General features: G+C 34.0%; 1 protein-coding gene across 4 annotated transcripts in view; it reads right to left on the bottom strand.

Annotated features, from left to right (window-relative positions):
* Positions 1–13,639, bottom strand: part of C2CD3 (C2 calcium dependent domain containing 3) — a 111,601-nt gene that overhangs the window by 77,914 nt on the left and 20,048 nt on the right. For all 4 annotated transcript variants that reach the window (XM_006926610.3, XM_025042678.1, XM_025042679.1 and 1 more), the window contains exons 6-7: positions 8,519–8,654; positions 7,940–8,065 (exon numbers count right to left, since the gene is read on the bottom strand). In XM_006926610.3, coding sequence (XP_006926672.1) covers positions 7,940–8,065; positions 8,519–8,654 — 262 coding nt within the window. The remainder of the gene's footprint in view (positions 1–7,939; positions 8,066–8,518; positions 8,655–13,639) is intronic.

The following is a 13,639-nucleotide window of genomic DNA, read 5'->3' on the forward strand; positions in this document are numbered from 1 at the left end:
ACTTTCTAAAGTTCTAAATATGGAAGATATGTTAAACAGAAGACTCACATAAACAGAAGACTATGTGATAAATATTTTCATATTATATTCTCCCTCCTCTGGGATGCCAACAGGTAGTATTCAAAAAATACATTACTGACACTGATTATGATCTCATTCATTTATTTAACAAACATTTTACTGGGTACCTATTATGTGCCAGGCATGGTATAAGGTCCTGAATGTTAAAAAGATAGCTAAGCAAACTTGCTTTATCCTTGTGTTGCTTATAATCTAGCAGGGAGGAAAAGGAAAGAACTAACTATAATTCAGTGAGTTAAATGTTATATGTTGTTTTTGTGGAGAATGGTTAATTCATAAATGCACCTCTTCCATTAAGCAAAAATATGTGTATTTAGGGTTAATTATGGCAAGATTAGTTCTATATGGGATACAGAAGTGAGTAAAACAGATACCCTACTGTTTATAAACTAATAAGGAAGATAAGCATACAAGTATGTGTATATTTCACTCGTTTTTGCTTCTCCTATAGTACCTAGCACTTAATGAACACTTATTAATAAATTTATCAAATTCTTAATAAACACATTTTAATAAAATACTTACTAAATATTTAATATGTGTTAGGCACTGCGCTAAGCATTGCAATTATTCTTTCAACTTTGCTTTCCTTTCGAGCTAGTTGCTATACTTTCCCCCCTTCTTCAATTTCTCAAGAAAATAGTACACAAGAACTATCTTCAAATTAGATCACATTCCTATATTTTTTGGAACGACAGATACTCAGTAAATGTTCCTTTCCTTAATTTATAGCAGGGTTTCTCAATCTTAGCACTACTGATATCCTGGGTCAGATAATTCTTTGTCTTCGGGAGCCATCCTGTGTATTTTGGATCCCTGAACTCTACTCACCAGATGCCAGTAACACTCCTCCACTTCTAGCAACTTAAAATGTCTCTAGACACTACCACATGTCTCATGCTGTGGGGGGTAGGGGAGAACTGCCCCCTAGTTGAGAACCACTGCTCTATAGTAAAATCTCTCTAAGGTTAGAAAGACTTTCTAACTGCCAAAACCCAGCTAGCAACTTCCCATCCACATGGTTTCGCTGCAGCTTCTGAGCATTGCATCTTTTTGAAGTTCTATTTCTTGGTATTCTATACAACTCTCATCTGCCACTTATGGCTCTCCCTGTACTCAGCTGCCTGCTGTCCCCCCTTACCTTGCACACCCTTAAAGTTACTAAGATCTCCACTGTTCAGTATATATAGTTCTCTATTTTTTAACTTATTTTTCTCCAAATTAACATGTCTTTGAATTTATTCTATTGTCTATGACGCATTAAAAGGGCGTGCCATTTCCCTCCATATAATATTTGGGACATACTTATACCAGAAACTGGGAGAGGTAAGAGCTATTCTGAACAGGCTAGAGGTGTGGGGTTCCCGTGCAGCTTGGAGGACAGAAGATATGAGAGTGCAAAAAAAGGGGTTGGTGTGGAGCTGGAATTTGCTCACTCTCAGCACTTTCCTCTTCTTCTTAAACATTTTTTAATCAACGAATACATGTACCTATTTTAAAAGTAAAATAGGATTACAAGACATAATAAAAAACAGTACCTGCTTGCCTCCTTAGAGGTAATCACTTTTAACTCCCTAAGATATTTCTTCTGATATTTACCTTCATACTGCTATTTGCTGATTTTTCATTTTTCTAAATGATTTATGGACTTCCTATTATGAAAAATGAAGAATCTACTCTTACACCACTAGTCTTGGACACAGATTTCCCTTGAACTCACCTTTTCAACTTAGTTATATTACAATTTTTGTTGTCGATCTTCAAGGTTAACGTTCTATCAGAGCCAAGTATATTTTTTATGCTTTCTTATACAACTTCTAGTTTTCCTTGTTTTAATAACTGCCTTACTTTTCATCGACTTAGTTTTTTATGTACCTATTATTTTATTATTGAATTCTCCAAGAAAACTGAAAATTTCCTCTCAATTTGGTCAAACACAAGAGAAACGTGTCTCCTCTCCTTAGAAATATCCCTACTGAAGCCCTGTCCAGCTCCCGTAATGAATGTCTCTAAACATGACACTGATCCTAAACCACCTTTTCTCTTTCTTCTGTATCATATCGCCTACTTCTTGGACTCTTGCGCCTTCTTCCTATACTCTCTTTATGTCAAAAAAATCACTTTGTGCTTTCTTGAGGAATAGTGCAAGAGAGGTAAACTTTTGAGACCCTAGATGCATAAAGATATTTTTACTTTACCCTCACACTTGATTGATAGTTTGACTGCGAATGGAATTTGAGGTTGAAAATTCAGAATTTTTAGAATTCTGAAAGCATTTCTCCACTGTCTTCCTGGATCTTGTGGAACAGTCTTGTTTATGTTTGTTTCCAGCTTTATTGAGATATATATAATTGACAAAATGATAAAACATTAAAAGTGTACAATGTGATAATTTGATATACATATACACTGTGAAAAGATTCTCCCCACTGAATTTATTAAAACATCCATCACCTCACTCACATATATATATATATTTTTTTTTGGTGAGAAATTTAAGCTCTACTCTCTTAGCATATATCAATTATACAATACAGTGTTATCAACTAGTCACCGTGCTATACATTAGATCCTCAGACTTTATTCACCTTATAACTGAAAGTTTATCAAGTTCTCCCTATTTTCTCACTCCTCTAAACCATTTTTCTACTGTTTCTATGAATTTGACTTTTTAAAAAAATTCCTTTATTTTTAATTTCTTTATTGTTAATTCCAGCATGTTCCTCTTTTCCTTCTAAAACATTTTAAAATTAAAGAATACATGTACCTATTTTAAAAGTAAAACAGGATTACAAGACATATCTAAGTGATACTATGCAGTATTTGTCTTTCTCTGTCTGGCTTATATCACTTAGCATAATGCCCTCCATGTTCATCCATGTTGTCACAAATGACAAAATTTCCTTCTTTTTAAAAACCGAATAATATTCTATTATACACATACATATACACACCCCGTTTTCTTGATCTATTTACTCAATGACAACCACTTAGGTTTCCACACCTTGGCTATTGTGAATAATGTTGCAATGAACATAAGAATACAGATATCGCTTCGAGATTTAATTTCCTTTGGATATATACCAAGAAGTAGGATTGCTGGATCACAAGGTAGTTCTATTTTTAACTACTTGAGGAACCTCCATTCTTTTTTCCATATAGTGGCTGTGCCAGTTTATATTCCCACCAATACTCTCATTTCTCCAAATTCTCACCAACATTTCTCTTGTTTTTTTGATAACAGATATTCAAACAGGTGTGAAGTGATACCTCACTGTAGTTTTGATTTGTGTTTCCCTGATGACTAGTGATGTTGAGTACCTTTTCATGTACCTGCTGGCCACTTGTATGTCTTCTTTGGAGAAATGTCTATTTAAGTCCTTTGCCCATTTTTAAATTGAGCTATTTTCTTTGCTATTGAGTTGCATGAGTTCCTTGTATATTTTGGATAATAACCTCATATGAGATATATGGTTTCAAATATTTTCTATCATTCAAAAACCTGCCTTTGCATTTTGCTGATGGTTTTCTTTACTGTGCAGAAACTAAAGTTTCATGTAGTTCCACCTATTTAATTTTTGCTTTATTGCCTTTGCTTTTGGTGTTAAATCCAAAAAATTATTAAGACCAATGTTGAAGAGATTAAACCCTATGTTTTCTTCTAGGAGTTTTATGGTTTCAGGTCAAATGTTTGAGTCTTTAATCCATTTTGAGTTGATTTTTGTATACAATGTAAGACAGTGGTCCAGTTTCATTCTTTTGCATGTGGCTATCCAGTTTTCCCAACAACATTTATCAAAGAGACCATTCTTTCTTCATTGAGTATTCTTGGTTCCTTTGTCAAAAACTAATTGGCCATATATGCATGGGTTTATTTCTGGGCTCTCAATTCTGTTCCATTACTCTATGTGCCTGTTTTTATACCAATACCATAATGTTTTTATACCAATACTATTAGCTTTATAATATAGTTTGAAACTAGGTAGTGTGATGTTTCCAGCTTTGTTCTTTCTCAAGACTTTTTTAGCTATCCAGGGTCATTTGTGGTTCCATACAAATTTTAGGGTTGTTTTTTCTATTTCTGCAAAAGATGCAATTGCAATTTTGATAGTGATTGTATTGAAACTAAAGATCACTTTGGGTAGTGTGGACATTTTAACAATATTAATTCTTCCAATCCATAAACACGGAATATCTTTCCATTTATTTGTGTCCTTTTCAATTTCTTTCATCAGTGTCTTAAAGTTTTCAGTGTACAGATTTTTTACTTTATTAAACTTATACCTAAGTATTTTATTCTTTTTGATGATATTACAAATGAATTGTTTTCTTAATTTCTCTTTTTGATAGTTTGTTGTTAGTGTATAGAAACACAACTGATTTTTGTTTATTGATTTTGCATCATGCAACTTTACTTAACTTGATAATTAGTTCTAATAGTTTCATTGGTGGCAACTTTAGGGTTTTCTGTATATATCATGTCATCTGCAAATAGTGACAATTTTACTTTTTCCTTTCCAATTTAAACGCCTTTTATTTCTTTTTCTTGCCTAATTGCTCTGGCTAGGACTTCCAGTACAATGCTGGAGAAAAGTGATGTGAGTGGAAATCTGTATGTTCCTGATCCTAGAGAATGAGCTTTTGGAATTTCATCATTGAGTATGTTAGCTGTGGCTTGTCATATATGGCCTTTGTTGAGATACATTCCCTCTATATCCAGTTTGTGAGAGGTTTTATCATGAATAGGTGTTGAATTTTATCGAATGCTTTTTCAGCATCTATTGAGATGATATGATTTTTATCCTTCATTTTGTTAATATGGTGTATTACATTTATTGATTTGTGGATGTTGACTCATACTTGCATCCCTGGAATAAATTCTACTTTATCACAATGTATAATGCTTTTAATGTATTATTGATTTTGATTTGCTAATATTCTGTTTAGGATTTTTAGATGTATGTTCTTCAGGGATATTGGCCTGTCATTTTTGTTACATTGTCCTTGTCTGGCTTTGGTATCACACATCATGGTGAGTGCTTACATGTCTGTTAAGAATTACTTCTTTATTTGCTATACTCTTGTGAGTCTTACGTATACAAACTACATCAGCTTTCGGAACTAGGTGTTTTGGGAGCCCTTCTCTCTCTGGTGGTAGTCTTAAGTTAGAGCACTAGATGTGAGGTCCAAATCCTTTGTTCAAAAAGCTAAGAGTTGGGGGTTCTCTCCTGACTGTATGATGCTGTCATGGAGTGGGGTTTATGGCGAGAGTGTCTTAGCTTTTCCTACCCATTTCAATGGTATTTTCTCATTTGTCTAATTGTAGAAGTTGTTCATTTACTTTCTGGATCTCTTTCAAAGGAATTACTCTGTGTGCTGAGAAACCTCTTATGTCACCATGTTGGTCAACTCTCTGGAATATCTGACATCATTCCAATTTCTGATACTGTATACATGACCTTTTTTCTTTTCTTCCTTTCTGGAAGGTTTTAAGGTTGTCTCTTTATATCCAGTATTTTGAAAATTCATGATCATGTATCTTGGGATGTCTTTTTTCATTTAATGTGCTAGATTCTTGATCTTATGTTTTCTTAACCAGCTTTATTTAGATATACTTATATTACATTACATATAATTCATGCATTTAAAGTGAGCAATTCATTTTTAGTATATTTACAAATACAAACAAGCATCACCAGTCAATTTAGAACATTTTCATCAACTCAAAAAGAAACTCCATATCCTATGGCTATTCATTACTTATCCCTATCACACCCAGCCCTAAGGAACCACTAATCTACTTTCTATCTCTATAGGTTTGCCTATTTTGTACATTTTGTATAAATAGACTAATAAAATATGTATTCTTTTGTGACAGGCTTCTTTCATTTAGCATGATGTTTTCACGGTTCATCCATACTGCAGCATGTTATCAGTATTTTACTTCTTTTAATGGCTAAATAATACTCCATTGTATGAATATACCACGTTTTAAAAAAATCCATTCATCAGCTGATTTTTTGACTATTATGAATAATGTTGCTATGGAAATTCATGCACATGTTTTTGCATGGCCTTATGTTTTCATTTACCTTGGGTTTATTCCTAGGAGCTGAATTGCTGGGTTATATGGTAACGTTATGTACAGTTTGAGGAACTGACAGATTATCTTACAAAGTGGCTGTACCATTTTATACTGCTGCCAGCAGTGTATGAAGGTTCCAAATTCTCCATATCCTCACCAACATTTACTATCTGACTTTTGGTTCTAGCCATCTTAGTGTGTATAAAGTAGTATTTCATTGTGGTTTTGATTCGCATTTCCCCGATAACTAATGGTGTTATGGTAAAAGACATCTCTTTGTGTGCATATTAGCAATTTGACTATCTTCTTTGGAGAAATATCTATTTAGATCTTTTGCCCATAATTTTAATTGGATTATCTGTCCTTTAATTATTAAGCTGTCTGAGTTCTTTATATACTCTAAGATATAAGTCCTTTATCAGATATAAGACTTAGAAATATTTTCTCCCATTCTGTGGTCATCTTTTTACCTTCTAATACTATCCTTTGAAGTACAAACATTTTATATTGATTAAGTCTAGACAATATATTTTTTGTTGTTGCTTGTGCTTTTGGTGTCAAATCTAAGAATCCTTTCCCAAATCCAAGGTCATGAAGATTTACCTCTGTTTTCTTCAAAGAATTTTATAGTTTTACCTCTTCTATTCAGCTACTTGATCCATTTTGAGTTAATTTTGTACATGGTATGAGGTAAGGATCCAACTTCATTTTTTTACATGTGGCTAGCCAGCTGCCCCAGCACTATTTGCTGAAAAGACTATTCACTGAATGGTCTTGCTACCCTTGTTGAATATCAGCTGACCATAGACATATGATTTATTTTTAGACTATTCCATTGATTCATATGTCTGTTATGCCAGTACCAAACAGATTTGATTATTGTTGCTTTATACTAAGTTTAAAAATAGGGAAGTGTAAATTCTCCTATTTTTTTTCTTTTTCAGATTGTTTTGGCTATTCAGGTCCCTTGTAATTTCACAGAAATTTTACAATCGGCTTGTCAATTTCTACAGAGATGACAGCTATGATTCCAATAGGGATTGCAATGAATCATGGGATCAATTTTTAGATCTTCTTTCATTTATTTCAACATTTTAGTTTTCAGAGTTTATGTTTTGCACTTTTGTTAAATTTATTCCTAAGAATTTTATTCTTATCAATGCTACTGTAAATAAACTGTTTCTTAATTTCATTTTGTGATTATTCACTGCAAGTATATAAAAATACAACTGATTTTTGTATTTTAATCTTCTATCCTGCAATCTTCCTGAATTTGTTTATTACTTCTAATTATTTTTTTAATGGATTCTTTAGGATTTTCTACATACCAGATCATATAATTTGTGAACAGAGATAGTTTTACTACTTCCTTTCCAATTTGAAACCCTTTTATTTATTTTTTCCTGCCTAATTGCAAAAGCCACATAGGTAATAAGACACAGACCCCCAAATTTCAAATTGTGTCTGCGTAAACTCCATGCTCTTTTCATTATACCCTGCTAATATTAGTGGTGGAGACAGAGTCGGGAGATAAGAATGAAAAGGTGTAATGGAGACTATTCTATAAATGAGGCTAAGCAAAAAAGGCTGTTGATTGGATTTTTATTTAGTGGGTAACAAATAATGATTTTTATTTAGTACGCAATGAGTAAGCAAGAGAATGACTTGGTTTTTCTAAGGAAGTGTTATTTTATGAAGATAAATCTCTTAACAATGTACATAATGAATCAAAGGAAGAATTTAAAAGAAAGAGAGCTAGCTGAGAGCTCTTACCTGCCCAATAGCAGCTGTATGGCTCTGGTATCAGCTTTTGTGTCATGTTTCCAAAATGTATTCTCATTCGGAGGGAGGTGATCTTCAATGGGGTCTTTCAATTGATTCTTAGACAAGGCTTTGATTCTAAGGTATGGAAAAACACTTTCTGAGTAGCTAACGTATGGAAAAAGTCTAAATCAGAATTAACTGAGCTAAGAGATAGTTCAACAGAAAAATCTAACATACTTTAAACATATTACCTTAAATATACATAAAACTTCACAATTTACAAAGCCCTTTCCCGCATTAGAATCTCATTTCATTTCTGTAAGAGAGGGAGGAGAGAATATCCCCATTTTATATACAAGCATGCTGGTTCAGAGGGAGCAAAGAATTTAGCCATTTATATATTTAGTAAGTGCTAGTACTAGGTCTAGATTTTGAGTATCTTAACTCCTAGTTTAGGCTTTTTCCCCACCACATTAAGAATTATTTGATGAACATTTCCAAAATTATTTAGGCCATAACTTGACAAAAACATACATTAACAACTATTAAAAAATAAATTGTTGGGTTCATGTTTATCCCATAACTTACTGTGTTGATGTTTTAAGAAAATCTTCCTTCATAGGAGGATGAACTTCATCCAACAACAACATGCTAGTATCTGGGCTTGATTTCATTGCAGAAACTGCCATGGCATTACGTAGTTTATTGCCTTGTTCCAACAGGGCTGAGGAGGGTAAAAGTAGAATGGGGAAAATCTAAAACTCAACAGAAATACTTGCAATATTTGGCACCTTTACTTCTATCACAGGAGTTACCACAGTGTATTGTAATGGCTTACTTGTCTACCATCTCCATTAGCTTGAGAATTCTTTGAGGGCATTCATTTTACAACAAATATTTACTGAGCATCTATTATGTGAACTGTTTTAGATGCTAGTATTACAGCAGTGAATGAAGTCTTTATTCCAAAGAGACTGACCTCTTCATAGGAGTCATTATATGCATGCATGGATTCTTACAACTGGTGTTTGTACATAATAAGGTTAGTAATGTATATATATTATTTTTGTATCTAGATACCTTATAGACTTCTCTTATTATTTGCAACAGTTTCAGTGTCATTATTATCCAACAACTATACTAGCTAAAATTTTAGGAGCCATCGTGATAATCTATTCCAAATTTATACGTTCATTGATGAAGAAAAGAATGCCAAAAAAATTCCATGACTTGTCGAAGATCATACAATAGGTTAACAGAAAAGTCAGGATGATGTCCTCAGACTTTCTGATAGGTAAAACTGACCCTATCCCTAAGTAACAAGAACAATAAATTTAGCAGATAACTTTTTTTGAACCCTTACCATGTGCAGGGCACTACTCTAAGTGTATTATATATATTAACTCATTTAATCCTCACAATAATCCTGATAGGTATTACTATTTCGTTTTCTAGATTGAAAAAAAAATTGAGGCATAGAGGATAAGTAATCTGTCCAAGTTATATATGAGGATGACTCCACATTCTATGATTTTAACCACTATACTATATATGACCCCACTTTAGTTCTTAGCTTAGGACTAGTATCACTATTCCAAGGAATGCTAGGAAGTATTACTTTCTTGAGATTTTATAGTTGCTTAGAAGGTAAGTGAGAATAGACATCAAGTGCCCGTCTCTTAGTCTAGAGTTTTTATAGCTTCTATAAAGATATGGTGGTTAGGCCAAGAAAAAAAAAAAAGGCTACACACATCCTAAACATCTAGTATTTCTTAGTATAAAGAGTTCGAAATATAGCTTGAAAACAAAACAAAAAAAAAACCAAATCCTGAAATATCATACGTTCAATGTGTAATGTAAATATACAACTAAACTATAAGAAAATAAAGATCACACACTGTGGCAGATGCAATCCTAAGATAGACCCTGCCACCCCTCTGCAAGATTCCCCAAGCCCTGGTGTACACAAACTTTCTCCCAGTGATTCAAACACTCATCTAGGCATTGCTGTGAAGAGATTTTGCAGATGCCCTTAGGGTTCCAAATCAGTCAGCCTTAAGACAGGGAGAGTAATGGTGGGCCTGAACCTTTTAAAAACAAGGTTTTCTTTGGCTGTCTGAAAGATATGAAGTCATAGGTTTCAAGCATGTGAAAGATTTAATGTGTCATTGCTGTCTTGAAGATGGAGGGAGTCACGTGGCAAAAAATGCAGGCAACTTCTAGGAGCAGACAGTGGCCCGTGGCTGACAGCCAGCAAGGAAATGGGACCTCAGTTATACAACTGCAAGGAACAGAATTGTCGACAAGAATGACCTTGGAAGTGACTTTTTCCCCAGGGCTTCCAGGTGAGAATTTAGCTTGGTTGCCACCTTTATTTCACCCTGTGATACCCCAGGCAGAGAACCCAACCATACCTTGCTGGACTTCTGATCCATAGAACTGTGAACTAATAAATGGGTGTTGTTTTAAGTCATTAAGTTTGTGGTAATATGTTATACAGCAATAGGAAACTAATATACCCAATAATGCCACACCCAAGAATACTGATTGTTAACATTTCGATATATTCCTTTTATGGGCATACTCATTTTATTGTACTTTGCTTTAGTGCATTTTACAGATATTGCATTTTTTTTTTTTTTTTTTTTTTACAAATTGAAGGTCTGTAGCAACTCCATGTTGAGCAAGTCTGTCATGCCCCTTTTCCAACAGCATTTGCTCACTTTGTGTTTCTGTGTCACATTTTAGTAAATCTCACAATATTTCAAACTTTTTCATTACTATTATTTTGCCATAGTGATCTGTGATCAGTGATTTTTAATGGTAATATTGTAATTGTTTTAGGGTACCACAAACCACACTCATATAAGACAGTGAACTTAATAAATGTGTGTGTTCTGATTGTTCCACTGACTGGCTGTTCTCTCCTTCTCCTCAAGCCTACCTATTCCCTGAGACACAATAATATTGAAATTAGGCCAATTAGTACTCCTTTAATGGCATCTGAAGTGTTCAAGTGAAAGGAAGGATTAATCAATGCAGCAAACTTCATTGCCTTATTTTATGAAATTGCTGCAACCACCTCAACCTTCAGCAACCACCACCCTGATCAGTCAGCAGCCATCAACACTGAAGCAAGACCCTCCATCAGCAAAGGATTACAATTCGCTGAAGGCTTAGATGGTGGTTAGCAGTTTTTAGCAATAAAGTATTTTTTAATTAAGGTATATACATTATTTTTTGATATAATGCTATTGTGATACATGTAACAGGTGTATGTAAGCAGAGATTATTAAAAAAAAAAACCCACAGGAATACTTATTTTGTGCTCTCAAAGTTCCAGGTATTTAATTCCATCAAAGAATTTATCATGCAGTGTTATAATTGTCTATCTTACCCCATCAACTTCTAGGCTGGGGAATGGCTCTTGTTGGTCTTTGTATCCTTAGTCCCTGGTACAGTGCCCGATATATAACAGGCATTTGATAAAAATGTTTTAATAAATACTTCCACTTTATCACACATAGGGTACTGTGTCTGCTTTAGAATCTGTTTCCTTTACTACACTGAATTCCTTAAGGTCAGGGTCTGTATCTTCTTATAATTCTAACCCCAATACTCAAAACAATGACTGACACAAAATAGGCACTCAAAAGATACTTTCCAAAAGCAGGTTTTAAGAAAGAAATAAACATTAAGGAGAATAAGTTAGACAAATCTGAGCGCAGGTGGTCCAAACATTGGCTTCCAAGTGATTTCATTATTGAAACAGCCATTCTTGGCAAAGCTTCTTTAAAGTCTAAGTCATGGTAAGAAAAACATCTCATCTCCCCATCTCTAGAGGAAGCTAGTACCTACACTGTAAGAGCTGACATGGCATCTTCCTGCTCCTCAACTCAATAATCATTTCCTGGACACAAAGGAAGGGTACTCAAGTGAGTTCAGGTCAAATGTTCCCCTTGTTAACTTCCTACATGTTGTGAGAACAGCTCCTGCTAAACATAGGGAGGTATAAAGCTTCTGGTTTTTTGTTCTAGCTCCTAGCTATCTATTCTAAACGCCAAACTCTTGGAAACAGGATGTATAGTTAGTTTTTCATAAATGCTAGCTGGATGACTAATTCAGCTCTGTATCCCCTTTTTCTTGGTATGATGTTAGTAAAATAAAGGACCAGGAAGATAATTATGTTTATGCATTTGTTATATCCCTCCCATGACCTCAGCTCTAAGACCTACTTACTAAAGTGGACCACTTAATGTTAGTCCTCCATAATCTTCTGGTTAGAAGAGACCTTTAAGGATCATATATGTCTACTTGATCATTTAATCTAATCTGTAACAGTCCCATCAGAAGGTTATCCAATCTGTGCTTAACTATTTCCAGTGATATAGAATTCACTGCTTCTTGAAGCTGTCCTTTCTCATTTTGCACAGGCTGGACTATTAACTCACATGGAGTCACAACGTCTAAAAAGGCACAAAGTTGCAGAATGGATCAAAAAACAAAACCAAACCATATGCTGCCTCCAGGAGACACATCTCAGTTCCAAAGACAAATATATTTATAGACTCAAAGTGTAAGGGTGGAAAATGATATTTCAAGCAAATAGCATTCAGAAAAAGCAAGAGTAGTGGTACTAATATCAAATGAAACAGACTTCAAACTAAAAATGGTAAAGAAAGATACTGAGGGACACTTCATGCACCAAGAAGACATAACACTTATTAATAGCTATGCTCCCAATCAGGGAGCCCCAAAATATGTAAAACAATTACTAACAGAACTAAAGGGAGAAACAGACCAAAACCCTATTGTAGTAGGGGACCTAAATACCCCACTATTGGATATAGACAGATTATCCGAACAGAAAATCAATAAGGAAATAACATCTTTAATATAAGAGAAATCATACCAACCATATTCCCTGATCAGAATGCTTTGAAACTAGAGATCAACTGTAGAAAGAAAGCAAGAAGAATCACAAATACATGGAATGGAGACAACATGCTACTGAAGAATATTGGGTCAGAGAAGAAATAAAAAGAGAAATCAAGAAATTCATAGAAACAAGTGATAATGATAGTACAACATATCAAAACTTTTGGGACATGGCAAAAGTGGTCATAAGAAGAAAGTTCATATCATTACAGGCCTATCTCCAAAAACAAGAACGAGCCCAAATAAACAACCTAACGCTTCATCTTAAAAAACTAGAAAAGGAAGAACAAATGAAGCCTAACGTCAGCAGAAAAAAAGAAATCATCAAAATTAGAGCAGAAATAAAAGAAATTGAAAACAAAAAAGCGATAGAAAAAATAAATTCAATAAAGAGCTGGTTCTTTGAGAAGGTTAATAAAATTGACAAACCCCTGGTAGACTCACTAAAGAAAGAAGAGAAAGGACAAAATCAGCGATGAAAGAGGGGAAATTACGATGGATACCACAGAAATACAAAGGATCATACAAGAAGACCATGAAAAAGTATATAACACCAAATTTAATAACGTAGAAGAAATGGACCAGTACTTAGAAAAATGCAATCTTCCTAGACTGAATCAAGATGATCTGGAAAATCTAAATAGACTGATCAGCAGTATGGAAATTGAAACAGTCATCAAAAACTTACCAAAAAGTAAAAGTCCAGGACCAGATGGCTTCACCCGTGAACCAAACATTCAAAGAAGATTTAATACTTATTCTCTTCACACT

Source organism: Pteropus alecto, unplaced genomic scaffold (genome assembly GCF_000325575.1).
Source record: "Pteropus alecto unplaced genomic scaffold, ASM32557v1 scaffold7, whole genome shotgun sequence".
Lineage (NCBI taxonomy): Eukaryota > Metazoa > Chordata > Mammalia > Chiroptera > Pteropodidae > Pteropus > Pteropus alecto.